Genomic DNA, 14,974 nt, shown 5'->3' with positions numbered 1-14,974 from the left:
GTTTTCTACCTTGGAATTCAGCCAGTTTTTCACACTTCTTGAAGCCTACTTCAAGCCATGCCAGTTAAACTTTAGTTTGTGTTATGAAGTAAAACAGATTATATCAATTTCAAACAAAAAAACCCCCAAACCTAAGGATGCCTTCTTGAGTAAAACCTTCTTGACTTCTTTTATGCTGCAGAAATGTATAGTGATATAAAAGCAGCAGTCTCTAAATGCACCTTTTTAACTTTACATATGAACATAGAAGTACTGAGAACTTGTGGCCTGAAGTTGGGAGTGGGCCATGAAATTTCTGGATAGACTCTCAAAGGATTTGAAAAAGTTTGACATGTTTTTACTTACACTTTATTTAGTCCGTCCCCTGAGCTCAGTTCTCACATTGGGATATGAATAAATTAGTGGGTACTAAGATAACTGTGAAGTTGATCATTGCATTTAAAGTGAGCTTGTTCTAGAAGGCAAGCTGATTCATGAATTCAAATTGCCACAGAACATACTTATTTTCATCTTTTTTGGCTTGTTTCTCTGTAGAAAAGCTTTATATTGGTATGGTCTTACTTCACTGGGAGATCAGGGCAATTCAACACATCCCTTAGCAGTCTGTAACTTGCAGGTGTTGAATCCATGCAAAAATTGGTCTTAACTCAGAGTGATTTTGTAACACACTTATTACAGTCCTTGAAGAGGAATAGGGTATCTCGCTGTGCAGTCCAGCTATCTTTGCTGCTGATTTGTTCATTCTTTCATGTCCAGACTTGGAAGTCCTTCAGGAAATTGTAGAAGGCGGTGTTTTTTGTTTTGGAACTGTGTTGTGTATAATTGAGATTTTTATTTTTATTTTTTTTTTTTAAATCATGAATAGAATTCCTCCCTGTAAAGGAGTAAATGAGGAAACACAGAAGGCTCTGGACCGATCTCTTCTTGATTGCACTTTCCGATTACAAGGTAGAAATAATCGCACGTGGGTGGCTGAGCTGGTGTTTGCAAACTGTCCACTTAATAGCACTTCATCCAGGGAACAAGGTAAGTTTTATTTAGGAAGGCTGGTATGTCTTGTTTCTTTGAAGTTTACATTGTCTGTTCCAGTAGTTCTAACCTTCTGATGTTACTGGACAACTGGCTGCTCTTAAGATTTCTAATAAACCACAGTGTAACTAAATAAAAATTTTGATTGCTGAATTGATGCACTTTTATGTTTAAATATCGCTTCCTGGTCACTTGCTACAGTTCACTCCTAGTCTGTAAACCATGGTTTAGGAAACACTAGTTTAATCAGTATTTACCATCTCCTAACATTGCAGGACCAACCCGTCATGTTTACCTGACGTATGAAAACCAGTTATCTGAACCAGTTGGAGGTCGCAAAGTTGTTGAGATGTTCCTTAATGACTGGAACAGTATCGCTCGGCTGTATGAATGTGTTCTGGAGTTTGCACGATCCTTGCCAGGTACAGAAATCACCCCCTTTTCATTAAAATGATGTGTTTACAGACTAATATGGTTTTCTCAGTCTAACTCTTTTCCCTTCTCTCTTCAAAGACATACCCAACCACTTAAACATTTTTTCAGAAGTTCGTATCTACAATTACCGAAAACTTATCCTTTGTTATGGAACTACAAAGGGGAGCTCAGTAAGTATCTCCTAAGTGTACTTAAAATGTGTTTTTGAAAACAGACTGGATAGGCTTAGAGTTCTCAGAATTGTACTACAAAATATTTCCTTGTATTACATTATTGTGGAATTAATATTGATGAATGTAGAAAAGACAAATAGAGGGTGCCACATTGCTGATTTGTTAGGTTACTAGATGTCCAGAATTTTTGAGAATGCTTTAAATTGTGGAAAGAATAGTTGTTTGCTCCTGTTTCATGAAAGCTAGTGTGGCAGCCTTTTTCTGACAAATTTATGGTAAGTGTTGCTACTAGTCACTGCTCTACTGGGATGTATGGATATATGTAAGATGAGTGCCTAATTCTGCCTTAGAAGAAAGGGCTCTAACATAGTTTTAAATGTATTACTGTGCTTTCAAATGAAGCGGTCCTTAATTATTTTGTAGCAATGCTGTTCCCTTGTTCGGAACTCTAGCTTACTCTATAGTATTTGAATTTACATCTTATTAATTACTTTGATAACTGAGTTCTTGCTCACAACTTTGCCGTAAGTGCAAGGTACAGGAGGAAGTAAGTGCACATTTATTACAGACTAAGAACATGTTTTTGCATGCAGCTGTTGCAAAGCAGCTGATGCACTTGAAATTTGCTTCCTGGAAGGTTTATCTGTTCGTGTTGTAACTGAATTTTTAAGAGTATTTCTACGTGCATTTTACTGGGACAGTTCATAAGTAGCAAGAGTAGCAGTGTGGATTTTGCATGTCACTTCCTTACATATTAGCATGTCCAGTTCCCATTTTTGTGTGATATGGCTGAGAAAAGCAGTCCACCTCCACAACTCATGAATCGGTTCTCTCCAGCATGAATCTCTTGAGTTTAATTTTGTCTATCTCACCTTTGACAGAAGAGGCTTTTTTTTTTATTTCTGGTTGACTTGTTAAAATCATTCCCCAGTTTTGTGGTTGCCAACAATCCAGTTAGCCGAATGGATGTTAAAGCTAACAGTACTTTCTTTTCCCCCAACCTCAGCAACTTTTGAGGAAAGTGAGTTGGGAATCTGTTGAGGTTTGAGGAGAAATGGGGGGAAAATTGAAGCAGACTAGATTTCTTGTTATAACCTTGTAGTTACTCTAGTTTCCGAGACCATTTTATGTTCTTGACATTGCAGATCAGCATTCAATGGAACTCCATACTTCAGAAGTTCCACATTTCACTGGGAACTGTTGGCCCAAACTCAGGTTGCAGTAACTGTCACAACACAATTCTGCACCAGCTCCAGGAAATGTTTAATAAAACGCCAAATGTGGTGCAGTTGCTACAGGTAACATTTTAAAGATTTCTCTCAAGAGAAGTGCAAGATAATTAAGAGCTGAATTCTGATGAAAATTCTCTTCAAAATTACATGTGGTTGTGATTGTTTATGGATCTCATTGGCAGAGGGTGGCTTGGGGAAGGTGGTATCCCACTTATGCCCCCTTTTCCCTTACCTTTACTTAAAGCTAAGCTACCTGATTCAATATCTGTTCTCTCTCAGGTTTTGTTTGACACTCAGGCTCCATTAAATGCCATCAACAAACTTCCAACTGTGCCCATGCTGGGTCTGACTCAACGCACCAACACTGCCTACCAGTGCTTCTCAATTCTGCCACAGTCGCCCACACATATCAGGCTGGCTTTTAGGAACATGTACTGCATTGACATCTACTGCCGGAGTCGTGGTGTGGTAGCAATACGTGATGGGGCCTATAGTCTCTTTGACAACAGCAAAATAGTTGAAGGTTTTTACCCTGCTCCTGGATTAAAGGTGACCGGTTCTCTGTGTGTTTGTGCATGTTGTAAATAAGTGAGCTTCTTACATGAAGTATGGATGTGATGTGAAGAGCTTTACAAAGGGTGGGTTTTTTTGTGAAGAAATGCAGTTTTTCCAACATTCTGAGTACAGAAAGAATTTTCTGATTTATCAGTAGATTTGTTAATTAGTTTGAATTAAAACATTTCCTTTACGAAAACTAGCATCAAGTGTCAGGGTTTTTTTTCTTATCTATGTAATAAGATAACGTAGAGGCTAGTTCAGGCATCCTTTTGTTAAAACTTCCTGAAGCTCTGTGACTAGGTTAGGTGTATTCCAGGATTAACAACAACTGCTCCTCACAAACTATGTTGTGTGACAGGACAGTGCTCTTACGTTGCAGGTGAGGAAATGCTCCATGTTAGATGATTCTAAACAGAAAATTCTCTTTACAATAGCTCCCATCAGTGTGTGGCAGGAGCCTGTGGCTTTGATTCTGAATACAGTGTTGGTTCGCTCTTCCTGACAAATGAATCGGTGCACACTGGCAGAATACCTTAGCTGAGGGCAACTTGTACCAGTACTAGTCCTACTGAAATATTGGAAAGTGGCACCCGTTGTGAAACAGGATAGTTTGCCAATTTTTTCTTCTGACAGTTGCAAACACTGATTCTCTGGTACTGCATTTATCTGATCCTAAACATCTACCTCTTTCACAAATTCCAAGTGGAAGGCTAATGGGAAGAGGAAGGAGATTGTGGGTACCAGTGGAAAGTATAAGAGAATGAAATTAAGAAGGTAGAGAGAGTAGGCAAATTCCTCCAGGTACAGTAGAATGCTATGGAGGAGGTGATCTGGGCATTCTTACCCCAAAAAAAGCAGTAGTAGGTGTAATACAGCAGTAGGTTCTGGATACTGATGAGTTGCTCTGGAGCATCTTTTTCCAGGTGTACGTTTTTCCTTATTTTTAAGGAAAAAAAGAAGAATGTTGGTATTTCAGTTAACTAGAGATATTTCACGTCAGTGAGCAAGGTTTCTTGTTTGGTGGTGATATAAGACCTCTTTTTTAAATGGAAAAGGGAATTAAATTTAAATATCCACTGAGAAGCTCTTGTTTGTGAATTGATAGATTTTGCAAACTGTTCATACTGTATATAATGAATGCCCACTAGTAGTTAATTCTAGAGGCCTGCCTGTTTCTTATGTGCTGTAGCTGATAAAGATAGTATTAAAGCTCAGCAAATACCGTGCTCATTTATGTAATAAAATTTAAATGGAGAAATTTCTAACAAAACTGATTTTTCCGCAGACATTCTTGAACATGTTTGTTGACAGCAATCAGGATGCACGAAGAAGATCTGTAAATGAAGATGATAACCCACCTTCTCCTATTGGAGGAGACATGATGGATTCTTTGATATCGCAGCTTCAACCCCAGCAGCCACCACAGCAACCACAACAACAGGTACCCTTCAGGCAAAATAAGAAACGTTTATTGTCTTCCACAACTGTACGTTTATAAGAACTTATGTTCTAAAAGGATTAGCAGTAAAAAATGGAAAGGGAGACTATAAAACTGCTCTGCTGTGGAATTCCCCTGGGGGCAAAATGTATTAATTTATTTGGCAGTTTCTCGTTCCAGTGTAAACAGCCCATAGCATATGAACAGTGGCTTTGGAAGGTCACATGAGACTTGTTGCCTTAGAAGTGGAGGACTGAGGGAGGGAAAATAACTATTTAAGATAAAACACGGGGAGGGGAGTCAGGAAGCTTTGCTGTTATAGGCTGGCAGATAAAAAGGAAGGTGGTGCCAGAGGTATTATGTCTTGAGGAGGAACTACAAAAAGTCACTGAAAAAAAATAGTACCGAACAAGGTGATATAGAGAATCAATCCACTATGTTGATGGACCTGTAAGATTCCACAGATGGAGACCAAACTCTCATTAGTATTCTCCTGCACATACTTTAGTTTTAGTACAAAATGGTAAAAAGTTTTCATTGTCCTGTGTTGACAATTTCAGCCGTTTGCAAAACAGGCAGGAGCATCAGGAGCATATCCTCTTACTTCACCCCCCACCTCCTATCACAACACAGTGACGCCATCTCCATCTATGATGCACACACAGTCACCAGGTAAGAAGTATACACACAGCTCTTTGTGCACGCGTGCTTTTTCTATGATTTGAGCAGTATTTAGCTCCAAGTTAGCCAGGAGAATGCACCTTATATCGTGGAAGAATAGCAAAGCAAAGTCCTGCTATTCATGTTTTGGAAAGTACATTTTGAAGCTGAAAAAAATCACCAAACATTCCGTGAAACTGTCATCTCTGCTATGTAATATTTGGGACTGTTTCATTCTTAAGGCTTAGAACTTGCTTGGATTGAAATCTGTTAATTTTAAATACCTGCTTCTTCAGAAAAGCTTTTCATCACCAAAGCTCTGCTTTCTGCTCCAGCTGTTACAGTGCAACAGCTGAAAATACTTAAATTTGGGGAAGGGCTGGGGAGGGGGGAAATGCCATTCTTCAAGCCAAGTATCTTGGAAAGTTTCCTTTCTGTGGTGAATCAATCTGGAAAATTTAATGCTCGTGCATGTACAAAATAAAGCCTTTGAGTGCAAAAACAAATTTTCATGAGTCTTGTTTGCTGGCTCTGTAGAAAGTAGATAGCTGTCGCAGTTGATCGAAAAAATTATAACAGAAAAATGGGAAATGTGGATGTGGAGTGACATGTTGTCTTTGATTAGGTAATTTGCATGCTGCAAGCTCACCTAGTGGAGCTTTAAGAGCACCGTCACCAGCATCCTTTGGTCCAACTCCTTCACCTTCCTCTCTTGGAATCACAATGGGACAAACAGCTAACTTTGCTAGCCCGCATGGTGAGTTCTTTACTGGCAGGTGTACCTATACTGACAGGGAGAGCACATTTGCTTCTTGAAATTAAGTCTTCCAGAGCAGACTTAAGTTAACTGAGAAAAATTTGTGTTTTGTAGCTTAAGTAGCGGTTTTCATACAAGTGGGTGTAACTCTTAACAGTAGTTAAAAGTAGCTGCATGGCACGTTGAGGTGTTTCTAACATTTTAAAGATTGGCTATCAGTCACTCTTTCCTGCTTACTAATGTGGGGAAATTCCATGTGGTCTTGTAGCAGAACAATGGCTGCAGCTTTTAATGAGCATTGTCTCTTGCTAGTTTAGTTAATGTATTTTCACTGCTTACACTTCCTGGAAAAATAACTGGAACAGGTTAGAAATTCAAATACTTGCAATTTAAAAACATTGTCAGAGTCTTGCTGGTTTGACATACATATATGTAAGCAACGTGCCTTTTGGTTGTTTCCTTTATTAAGTTGGTTTTTTTTTTGGAAAGCTGCCAAAATAATTGTTTGTTGTAATCACAGTGCACTGGAAACCATTCCACAGATGACAATAAATGAACAGTTCAGATTGTAATTTTAGCACACCAATTTAACTGTCAAGATGAACAAAGTGATATAGATATACAACAGACTGTTTTAAAAAGCTTGTTCTGGACAGTCTTTATAGTGGAATATAAAAACAAAGGCTCTTTTGTAGAGATGATACCAAATAGATAAGCAACAGTCTACCTGAGGCTCTCATTTGCTAAGGAGCAGAAGTCCAAGTATATAGGCAAGAAAGAGCTCTTTTTAGTTTAGACCCCATTACATGTTGAACATACTGATTTGCCTTAACTTTGATTTTTATTTTACGTTTTAAAAAACACAGCCAGAAATCCCTTGAGTTTGTATCTTGATTTTTTTTTTTAATTTTTTTTCCCCTCCCCTCATTATTTTTTTATACAGTTATAAATGTAGTCTGAAAGCCTGTAGACACTTTCATGCTTTACAGATTTTGCTAAGCCTTTTTTCAGATTAGAAAATCTTGTACTTTAAAAAAAAAAATAAAAATAACAGTCTTGTAACATCTGTAGGTACCATAGACCCAAGTTCACCATACACCATGATGTCACCCAGTCAGCGTGCAGGGAACTGGCCAGGATCTCCCCAGGTCTCTGGTCCGTCACCAGCAGCACGAATGCCTGGAATGTCACCAGCCAACCCTTCCCTTCATTCACCTGTCCCAGATGCCTCTCATTCCCCACGAGCTGGAACAAGTAGGTTTCTTTATCAGTGTTGACTGTGAAACACTCATGTTTAACATTTCTAGTTCTGGGGTTTTTTGTTAGTTTTGGGTATCAGCCTAACAGTCCTTACTGCTCTTGTGCAGTAAAATATCTAAGAAAATGAAGCCTTTATTCTGTCCTTGCTCAAGTCTTCTGTAACAAATTGGAAAATGAGTTAAATCATACAGCATAAATTTCAGCAGGATTGATACCTGTCCTGGTTTGAGGTTGCACTGCAGAAATTAGTCTTAAACTATTGAGCTCCATACTAAGAGAAAATTCTTCAGAATGAAAGCAACGATGGGCGTATTTGCCTGCCCAAATACTAACTTTTCACATCATAGAGTTGTAATGCTGCTCTTGCATGACTGATTTAGCTGTCTTTACATCTCATTGAGTTTGTTGTACAAACCTGCTGTCTGCTGGCATGCTGCAGAAAGAGGAAAGGGGAGTGAGATCTTTGTGTTACTGAAACTCTTTGCATGGGTGGAGGGTCGAAACTCTAATTCTGTGACTTTGTCTATCTGCTGCCTGTTACTAGGCAGCCAAATTCTTTAATAAGAAAGATTAAGCTTTGGTCCAGAGAACTCGTTGCTTGTAGAGTGACAACAATAAAGTGAACAGATACCTTATGTTTCTGTTAGAATCCTTCCTCACTGCAAGTACTTCTTCCATCTCAATAGGTTCCCAAGCAATGCCAACTAGCATGCCTCCACCTCGTAAACTACCTCAGCGCTCTTGGGCTGCATCCATACCTACGATCCTCACCCACAGTGCCTTGAATATTCTGCTATTGCCCTCTCCTACCCCTGGACTCGTGCCGGGACTAGCTGGCAGCTATCTTTGCTCCCCTCTTGAGCGATTCCTTGGATCAGTTATTATGAGGAGGCATCTTCAGAGGATCATACAACAGGAAACGGTATGGTTTAGGGTGTTTTAATATTGACCTGTGAGTATGACTTCACAGCTTTTCTTTCATAGAATCATAGAATCATTCAGGTTGGAAGAGACCCTTGGGATCTTCGAGTCCAACCATCTACCCTACTCTATAAAGTCCTCCCCTACACCATATCCCTCAGTACCACATCTAAACATCCCTTGAACACAGCCAGGGATGGTGACTCAACCACCTCCCTGGGCAGCCTATTCCAATGCCCGACCACTCTTTCTGTGAAAAATTCCTTCCTAATGTTCAGTCTAAACCTACCCTTTGAAATCAGGCATGAACTGAAGTACATTAAGTATTTGCTGTTAGACTTGTGCTATAGTTCTGAATCTTGCCATCTAAAGGGTCCAAATTTAGAGAAAGCATTTTGTTCTGCTTCTTTTCCACACAAATTGCAAGTGGAAAACCTGTTTGGCCAGGTGAAATATGATAACTGATATGATCATAGCTGTACTATGACTGTTGGGAATTACCTAGAACAGCCTAAGGGTTACTATGGATTCCACTAACTTGGCAGCAGTGCCCAAGAAATTAGTTACCAATTGAGAATAACTGAACTATTCAGTCATGAATTTTACTTTAGGATTTGGGACAGACAACGTCTACCTCCTCACTACTTTGGCATTGATTCAGTGACAGAGAAAGAAGCCAAATCTTGCCTAAGCTTCATTCTCAAGGCATTTTTACCTGTATCTAAATATCAAGTTACTTTCTGGAAAGAGGGGAGATAGATCACCAGAGTCTTGGGAGTGGATGTGTAGCATTTTTACCTGTATCTAAATATCAAGTTATTTTCTGGAAAGAGGGGAGATAGATCACTAGAGTCTTGGGAGTGAATGTGTGTGTGTTCATGGTATTTAATGAATGACTGTTTGAATGTGATACTTCTTTTTTTATGCAGCTACAGTTAATAAACTCCAACGAACCAGGTGTAATCATGTTTAAGACGGAGGCACTGAAGTGCAGGGTTGCTCTCAATCCCAAAACCAACCAGACCTTGCAACTGAAAGTAACACCTGAAAATACAGGACAGTGGAAATCGGAGGAGTTGCAAGTTTTGGAGAAGTTCTTTGAAACAAGAGTACGTATTCAAATCATTAAAGTTTACATTTTTGTGCATTGCTTTTAATCTCGATGTTTTAAGTGGTTCTGCTGTCTTTGCTTGGCATGTGTGTGTGTGTGTGTTCATGGTATTTAATGAATGACTGTTTGAATGTGATACTTCTTTTTTTATGCAGCTACAGTTAATAAACTCCAACGAACCAGGTGTAATCATGTTTAAGACGGAGGCACTGAAGTGCAGGGTTGCTCTCAATCCCAAAACCAACCAGACCTTGCAACTGAAAGTAACACCTGAAAATACAGGACAGTGGAAATCGGAGGAGTTGCAAGTTTTGGAGAAGTTCTTTGAAACAAGAGTACGTATTCAAATCATTAAAGTTTACATTTTTGTGCATTGCTTTTAATCTCGATGTTTTAAGTGGTTCTGCTGTCTTTGCTTGGCATGTGTGAGGGCTGCAAAACATAAAAGTAATAGCTGTGCATGCTGGTTATCACATTAAATAATACAGTTATTATCTAAATAGGCAGTAGTACTAAATAGTGTCTTTCTTTAGGTTGCAGGACCACCTTTTAAAGCGAACACTCTAATAGCCTTCACAAAATTACTAGGGGCTCCAACGCATATCCTCAGGGACTGCGTACACATCATGAAACTTGAGCTGGTGTTTACATTTTTGTGCATTGCTTTTAATCTCTGTTGGTGTTTTAAGTGGTTCTGCTGACTTTGCTTGGCATGTGTAAGGGCTGCAAAACATAAAAGTAATAGCTGTGCATGCTGGTTATCACATTAAATAATACAGTTATTATCTAAATAGGCAGTAGTACTAAATAGTGTCTTTCTTTAGGTTGCAGGACCACCTTTTAAAGCGAACACTCTAATAGCCTTCACAAAATTACTAGGGGCTCCAACGCATATCCTCAGGGACTGCGTACACATCATGAAACTTGAGCTGGTAAGTTAACCATTCTATTTAGTTCACCCAACTTCAGTTACTATTTTAAAAAAGCGTGGTATCTTTATCTAGAAGCACCTAAATTACTTTACATTTATATAAACTTAAAAAAAAAAAAAGCGTGGTATCTTTATCTAGAAACACCTAAATTAGTTTACGTTTATATAAATGTTATTTAGTGTTGATAAAGGAAGTTTCAGTTTACTGTTAGCTCTCCTGGAAACTCCCAAAGATTCTCTTCTAAACTGATGATTTTGAGAAATGGCAGCCGTGTTACTGTACAATGGGCTCCTGCATAAACTGGCTGGAATCTTTCTGATTGTATTCTTGCTTACCATACGCTCAATTCTTTCAGAGTTATTCTGACTTTTGTGCTAAATCTGGCAGTATCTGCAAGTGTAGTTAGAGAAGCACATCCTATTTCCTAATGCTTCCCTAGCTCATAGCCATGTATGTCACTGATGTGAGACCTTTGCTCTTCTTTCTCTGTGCTGCTCTTTCTAAACAGTTCCCTGATCAGGCAAGTCAGCTGAAATGGAATGTGCAGTTTTGTTTAACAATTCCTCCCAGTGCACCGCCAATTGCGCCTCCAGGAACACCTGCTGTTGTGCTGAAATCCAAAATGTTGTTTTTTGTAAGTAGAGCTATCTGTTTTAAAGTGTTGTGGGCTGTGTGTCTTTGAAATCATTGCCGGTTAGTAGCAAAACATAAGCATGCTATCTCTGACAACCACAATAGCTAAAAATGTTTGGAAGCCTAGATTTGCGTACATCTCTTATAATGAGTTCAGATGATATTCCTTGTTCTCCCTTCTACAAAAACACAAAACACAAACAGTTGCTGTGTTCTTAGAGAGATGTTGACGATGTATCCTAAAGTTCAGTTCCCTTGGGTTGTGGGTGTCTTCGAATGCTCAACTTCTGGGTGTTTTGTTCTTCTCTGAGATACAAACTGCCTAGATTATTAAGTAATATGCACATTAGTGGTGCTGGGAAAGAGGGAATGAGATGTTTAGCACAAATCTACCGAAGTGTTGTCTCTGAGGCAATGCATACTGTAGGGTGCTTTTGAGAATAAAATAGTCTACACCTGATTGATAACTTCTCTGTGACAGAATTGATGTCTGAAAACTGATGGAGTGGAAGTGCATGCTGTCTGTAGATCTGGAGTGTTTAACTGTATTGGAAGTTGCACTGAACTACATGGTCATTCAGTTTAACACACGTTCTTGTTTTTCTTGCAGCTCCAGCTAACACAGAAAACAACAGTCCCACAGGAAGCTGTTAGTATTATTGTCCCAATTATTTATGATATGGCTTCGGGTACGACACAACAGGCTGACATTCCCAGGCAGCAGAACTCTTCTGTTGCTGCTCCAATGATGGTTAGCAATATTCTAAAGAGGTTTGCTGAACTGAATTCACCGCGACCAGGTACTGTACATGTCCAATAGATATATTCTCTTCACCCAGACTTCTGTGACAAATCTCCAGTGTAAAACTAAATCTCTCTTAAGTCTGATTTCTGGTTTCTATTACACTTCTTTAGCGATTACAAGCTCCTGATGTGATAGGCCATACATAAGTTAATAGCAAGTACTGGCAACACAGCAGACATTTATGCCAGGTTACACTGATGATTCAGGCTGGATTTTGCTGTTCTGCCAAAGTGATAGAATGCACCTCTTGTTGGCCCAACTCTTACTGCACAGTAAGAGTCCTGTTTTTTAACAAATGGGCCCAGAATGAGTCACAAGAAATATGCTATGCTTAAGTGTCAGTTTTCATGGTTAATTATGAAGTTATCGAGCTTAACAGTAGAATATAAAGGGATATTAAAATAGTTATCACAACTTGTCCACGTGCTGTGAATTATTAAAAAGTAATTGGAGTGATTGCATACTCCTTTGTAGCGTGTGCACTAACAGAGGTGCATACAGTTCTGTCCACCAAACGTGCTGTGAAGTGCTTGAGCTAAATAGGTTGTTCTGAATGTTCATTGGCCTCTAGGTAGTGTGCTGTGAGCAACGTTGTGCTTTGCTTTCCCTCTTTTGTCATGCTTTTTATTTTTTTTAATATCGGAAACATAGAACAACAGTAGCAGGTTCTTGGGGCAGCATGTTATCTGTAAGCAGTGGTTTGAGGTCCTAATACGCAGATGGCTCATAAGAATAATAACTTAAAGTTCTGCTGTAATTACATGCTGAAGAACAAAGCCTTTTTCCAATAACCCAGTGAAAATAGGTTGAAGTTGTGAATCCAGAGGTTGAATTCCACCTCTCTTATGTATAATTATTCATCTTGTTGTTATGCGGTAATTTTAACTATGCTTGATGGTTTATTTCGATTGCTAGAACATGAGCAATGTTTATCTTAAATCAGTGTGGATATGCATACATTTCTGAAAATTGTGATGAGATGAAATTAACATGCATTCTCTGGTTAACATATAGTAATAGCGTAGGTAAATAGGAGAGAGAATAGCCTCGAGGGTGTGTGGGGTTATGTGTGAGAGTTCTATATGTGGTACAGAACTGTTGCTTGTGTAGCACCTTTATTTCAAGATACGTTAACTAAACTTCAGGTGTTTCTTTTGGAAGGTGCTTCCCCACTGAGTTCCCGTAGTGTGGGGAAGGGTAGATACTTGTTTTGCTGTTTGTTATTGCACTGAGTTGTGTTTGAAGGTAAACCCTCCACAAAATACCCCAGCTTAGAGAGTAATTGTCAAGGCTGCTCTTGAGTATCCCAGGTGAGATGTCTTCTGATGGTCATTAGATAGATCGGGATTGACAATTTTTGTTTGTCACACAAGTTTTGAAGTAGTGTGGGAGTGCAGTACAGGGAGCAGAGTACAGACAGAGAAAAAAATGCATATAAAAAGAGTTTGTGGCCCCAAAGAGGACCTTATCTAGGCAAAGAAGAACATAGGTAACTGAGCAGAGGACATTTCTAGTAGTCTTTCCTCTTCTTCTTCTAAAAGACTTCTAAAAGAAAAAAAAAATGAGTCTGTATGGGTTTATTTGTTTGTTTATTTATTTAGCTGGGTGGTGATGCTGGAAATAAAGTAGGATCTTCCCTGAGAACACTTAAAATGCAATTTCCTGTGTTCTTATTGTCAAAACTTACGTTATTTTATCTGAAAAATGAGAAGAAGATACCTTCTTTCCTTTGCTGTTGAAAGGTGGTAGGAGAGCCAACAGATGGAAGTAGATAGTTGGGAGTCTTCTTTTACAAGAGTGGTACATGGGAGATCCCAGATGCATATCCTTTCCCTTGTGGTGCTATTGTGCTGTACCCAGGATTTTCCTACCTGTGTTAGCTCTTCTGCTGCACGAATTGCAATTGCTTGATTAAGTGAATTTTTCACTGTTTCAGTCAGAAAAGACCAGGGCTTCCCATCATGCACGTATGATACCACTGGCACTTTCATTGTAACCCATAATCAGTGTTGCCTTGTTTTGGCTGTATCTTTTTTACCTTTCTCTCTTTGTGAGAAAGTATTTTGTATTCAGCTTAATTTTCCTCTTAATAAAATGGTAGTGCCTGAAAAGTAAGTTCTTTTGGAAGAGTTTTCTTTTCAGATCTGTGGGCAAACACATTCTGCTGTGTTTAATAGTAAAACATTGACTCATTGCGAGTACACTGTCTTTCTGAAATCACTTGACCTGTGCCTCCGTGGAAAAAATGTATTTTTGGGGAAATAATTGCATGAACTGAGATGGAATCAATGCCCTGGCATAATAGGGTTAAACTTGAGCTGTAAGTCTATAGCCTGCAATATGTAGTGGACATGAATCTGGCAAGGAAAAAACATGTCCCTACAGATATTGGAGGTGACCCTTAGAGAGGAGCTCAGGGGACTCGTGATATTTCTTAAAGCACCTCACGACTTAAGCATTTTTCCAGTATTTGATTTTCAGTGATCCAGTGGATGGTATTTAGTCCAGATTTGTAGCTTTGATACGATAATGTCCTGCCCAAAATAATCTTGGGAATCCCTAGTTTGGCAGTTAGAATTAATGCATCCCGACAGGCTCTGCTCTTATCTCTTTGCTCACACTGTTGCTCCTTCAGCAACAAAATTCGATGTCTTCTAATGGAGGTTTCTTGAAATATGCACAAAAAATTCAGCCTGCAGTGACCAGGGTGTGATAGTGGCTATTAACTGTATTCTCTTATCAGGAAATAGTAGATGAAAGTCACAGCTGCCTAATGTTTCACCTTTTGTTGTTCTAATTAAACTCTTCTAATTCTATCGGTTTTAACTTGTTTTTTAAAGCTATTTCAGAATGTGTGTATGTTTCTTGTCAAAAAATGCTGGTATTCAGAACTTGAGACAGCTGTTGACTGTTTTTCCTCTCTGTATTAGACCTCAGCTGTTTGAAACAAAAGCCCACTTGCTCTGTATTTTATTTTGCAGTTTAGATGTCGAGGGTAGAGCCAGAGCAATTTGGTTGAAAGAAACGGTT

General features: G+C 39.0%; 1 protein-coding gene across 1 annotated transcript in view; it reads left to right on the top strand.

Annotated features, from left to right (window-relative positions):
• Window positions 1-14,974, top strand: part of MED14 (mediator complex subunit 14) — a 37,905-nt gene that overhangs the window by 21,792 nt on the left and 1,139 nt on the right. Inside the window, exons 17-30 of the mRNA XM_014938179.1 lie at window positions 866-1,026; window positions 1,305-1,451; window positions 1,543-1,634; window positions 2,783-2,935; window positions 3,149-3,418; window positions 4,713-4,868; window positions 5,426-5,537; window positions 6,151-6,282; window positions 7,354-7,536; window positions 8,229-8,464; window positions 9,393-9,572; window positions 10,108-10,215; window positions 11,015-11,140; window positions 11,750-11,939. Coding sequence (XP_014793665.1) covers window positions 866-1,026; window positions 1,305-1,451; window positions 1,543-1,634; window positions 2,783-2,935; window positions 3,149-3,418; window positions 4,713-4,868; window positions 5,426-5,537; window positions 6,151-6,282; window positions 7,354-7,536; window positions 8,229-8,464; window positions 9,393-9,572; window positions 10,108-10,215; window positions 11,015-11,140; window positions 11,750-11,939 — 2,246 coding nt within the window. The remainder of the gene's footprint in view (window positions 1-865; window positions 1,027-1,304; window positions 1,452-1,542; window positions 1,635-2,782; window positions 2,936-3,148; window positions 3,419-4,712; window positions 4,869-5,425; window positions 5,538-6,150; window positions 6,283-7,353; window positions 7,537-8,228; window positions 8,465-9,392; window positions 9,573-10,107; window positions 10,216-11,014; window positions 11,141-11,749; window positions 11,940-14,974) is intronic.

This window comes from Calidris pugnax, unplaced genomic scaffold (assembly GCF_001431845.1).
Source record: "Calidris pugnax isolate Ruff unplaced genomic scaffold, ASM143184v1 scaffold25, whole genome shotgun sequence".
In the NCBI taxonomy this organism is placed as follows: Eukaryota; Metazoa; Chordata; class Aves; order Charadriiformes; family Scolopacidae; genus Calidris; species Calidris pugnax.
The sequence above is the reverse complement of the archived record's forward strand: the minus strand, read 5'-3'. Positions and strand labels throughout refer to the sequence as shown.